General features: G+C 50.2%; 1 protein-coding gene across 1 annotated transcript in view; it reads right to left on the reverse strand.

Moving 5' to 3' along the window:
- The window catches only part of LOC123169425 (zinc finger protein WIP2), a 3064-nt gene extending 1438 nt beyond the window's left edge, over positions 1–1626 (reverse strand). Inside the window, exon 1 of the mRNA XM_044587300.1 lies at positions 763–1626. Coding sequence (XP_044443235.1) covers positions 763–1374 — 612 coding nt within the window. The 5' untranslated portion in view covers positions 1375–1626. The remainder of the gene's footprint in view (positions 1–762) is intronic.
- Positions 1627–2559: the final 933 nt, after the last annotated feature.

Consider the following 2559-nt stretch of genomic DNA (forward strand, 5'->3'; position numbering starts at 1 on the left):
GTTGAGCAATGGACTGTGCGAGACTGAAGGGCAGTACTGCTCGTGGTGGGGTTTGTTGCAGAGAAGGAGAGAGAGGAGGAGTCGTCTGTGGCCGGCGTTGGCTTGAGACGCACACCGATCTGTGTAACCTTGAAGGAACTGATCAGGGAAAGATAAAGATGCCTTTCTGCTAGATCTTTCTTCCCAGATCTCTCTCCTTTTCTCTCTCTGCGCTGCGCGTCCAGCCCGCTGCGAATTGAAAAGGCAAAACAAGCGCAAACTCCAAGATCGGTCAGTTCTAGTACTGGCCAGTAGCCAGCATAGGAGCTCAGAGTTCTCCATGTCAATGGCCGTCCCAGAGCCATTACTGCATGCCCTCTCTCTTCCCTCTTCCCAGTTCCCACTACCCTCCCGGTTCAGTCAAATCAACGAGATACGGCAGACAGAGTGCATGGCCTCTCTCTACTTCCCTCCCGGTTCAGTCAAATCAACAAAGATACGTCAGCGAGAGAAAGAGAGAGAGAGAGGGAGAGAGAGAGGGGTGGTACAAGAAGCAGCGGCAGTTGCTCCTAGATCCACCGCCGCTGCACCTTGCACAGGACAAAGGAAGCCAAAGATGCATGCACTGCTCCAATTCACGCACAGGAAAGATAAAAAGAAGTTCACAACACAAACATCCAAAGCAAAATCAACTAAAAACCTCCTATCAAGACCAGACAGGATCAGAACCAAAAATTGAAATCCGATGCATGCACAAGGCAATTCGAAGAAGGATCCCCTCACCTGCATGTTGTTGTATCTGTTGAAGGTCTTGTAGCAGACGGGGCAGGAAAACTGCGTGGGACCAATGAGGATCTGGGACGGGGTGGGGATCCAGTACTGCCCCTTTGTGAGCCTCCCTATCCCCAGGGACGCGCACCCCACCCCAAGCGCCATCGTGTTGCCATCCTCCTCCTCTCCTTCCCCTTCCTCCTGCCCTTCTTCCTGCTGCTGCTGGCTTCTCTCCTCAGCAGCCACTCCTCCCGCCGCCGCTGCTTCTTGGCGGTGGTCGCCGCTGCTGGCTGCTGCATCAGAGGGGCCGGGGCTGGGTAGGCCGATGTGCAGGGCAACGGTGACCTCCCCGGCTGCCTGATCGGCAGCTTCTGCCTGGCTGCTGCAGGAGGCGGTGGTTATGACCTTGTGATCTTCTTGATCGTTGTGTTGATGGGGGTTGTGGTAGGTTGAGGAGGAGGGCGTGAGGCTGAGGAGGGGGAGGGCTTCCCTGATCGGAGGGGAGGAGGGAGGTGGGTGGTGGAGGCAGGAGGTGTAGCTGGGGAAGGGGGAGGAGGAAGAAGCCGCTGCGTTGGAGTAGCGGAGGCTGTAGCCCCTCAAGAAATTGGTGTAGGGATCCCCCATGGATGGATCGACTGGTGGTACGGTGGAGCTGGAGATAGGAGAGACAGGGTGTGGATGAGAAATGGCAGCTAATATAAATAGAGAGAGAGAGAGGCTTCGGTATGGATCACCAAGAGAAGAAGAAGAAGAGAGGGAGAGAGAGTGATGAGAGAGACGGAGATAAAGGTGTTGTGTGTGCGTGTAGTAGCCCTAAAGGTGTAAATGAGGCTGTAGAGGACGAAAGGGAAGTTCACTAGAGAGAGAGAGGGACGGGGGGAGGGAGGGGGATGAGGATCACCTGGCTGACAGCATAGAGAGAGGGGAAAAGTTTTGGTGGTGCGTATATGAACAAAAGCAAAAGGTTTGGAAGGGGAAGAAGAGGAGTGTGGATACTACTCATTCTGGTGCTGCATGCTAGGATGTCTGTAGTCAGTCAATGGTGATTCATTCATAAATAAACCTTGGGACTTGGAAGCTTGAATTCTCTCCTTCCCCTATTATTACCGTGGAAGTATGGGAACCAAATATCCCCTGCAATACTTTAATTGACCACAGACGAAAATTTATGTCACCCCGCATGCAGTAGCATATGCCAGCAAGAAAATCAGTGACAGTATATCGAAACAGTTACCCTATGATTAGGTCATTTTTTTACCTCGAGTTTTATTCCATATGAATAGGATTACAATCGAGAGGCAAGAGTTCCTCTATACACGGTGGTCTGCGATCTAGCCATACTCTTTGTACGACTATACAAAGCCAACCAATCTACTACTCTATTTTGCTTGTGCTTAATCTTTTTCTTTTGCGGGACAAGCTGTCACCTGTTAGGGCCGTCAATGCTTCCAAGGATTCCGACTCGACCAAAATAGGAACATCACAGTGTTGAGCTGCCAGCGCCACACATTGCATTCGCCATACCTTGCATCGATGCATGCAACTTCGCCTCTAGTGCATGCAACTCGGTCATCTTTTGTTCATAGTAATTTTGTAGGAATTCTATATGATAGGATTCCTATAGGAAAATTTCTGCTAGATCCATTTGGTTTGTAGAAATAGATTACTATATGCTGGATTGGTTCATAGTTCACACCCTTCATATTTTAAAGAAAAAACATTAGCTCGGTATTTTCCTATAGGAGGTGAGATACATGTCAGTATTTCTCCCCACAGTCAAGTAAAAGACAGAACAAATATGCGATCAGA

The sequence above is a fragment of the Triticum aestivum genome, chromosome 7D (genome assembly GCF_018294505.1).
Source record: "Triticum aestivum cultivar Chinese Spring chromosome 7D, IWGSC CS RefSeq v2.1, whole genome shotgun sequence".
NCBI classification, from domain to species: Eukaryota; Viridiplantae; Streptophyta; class Magnoliopsida; order Poales; family Poaceae; genus Triticum; species Triticum aestivum.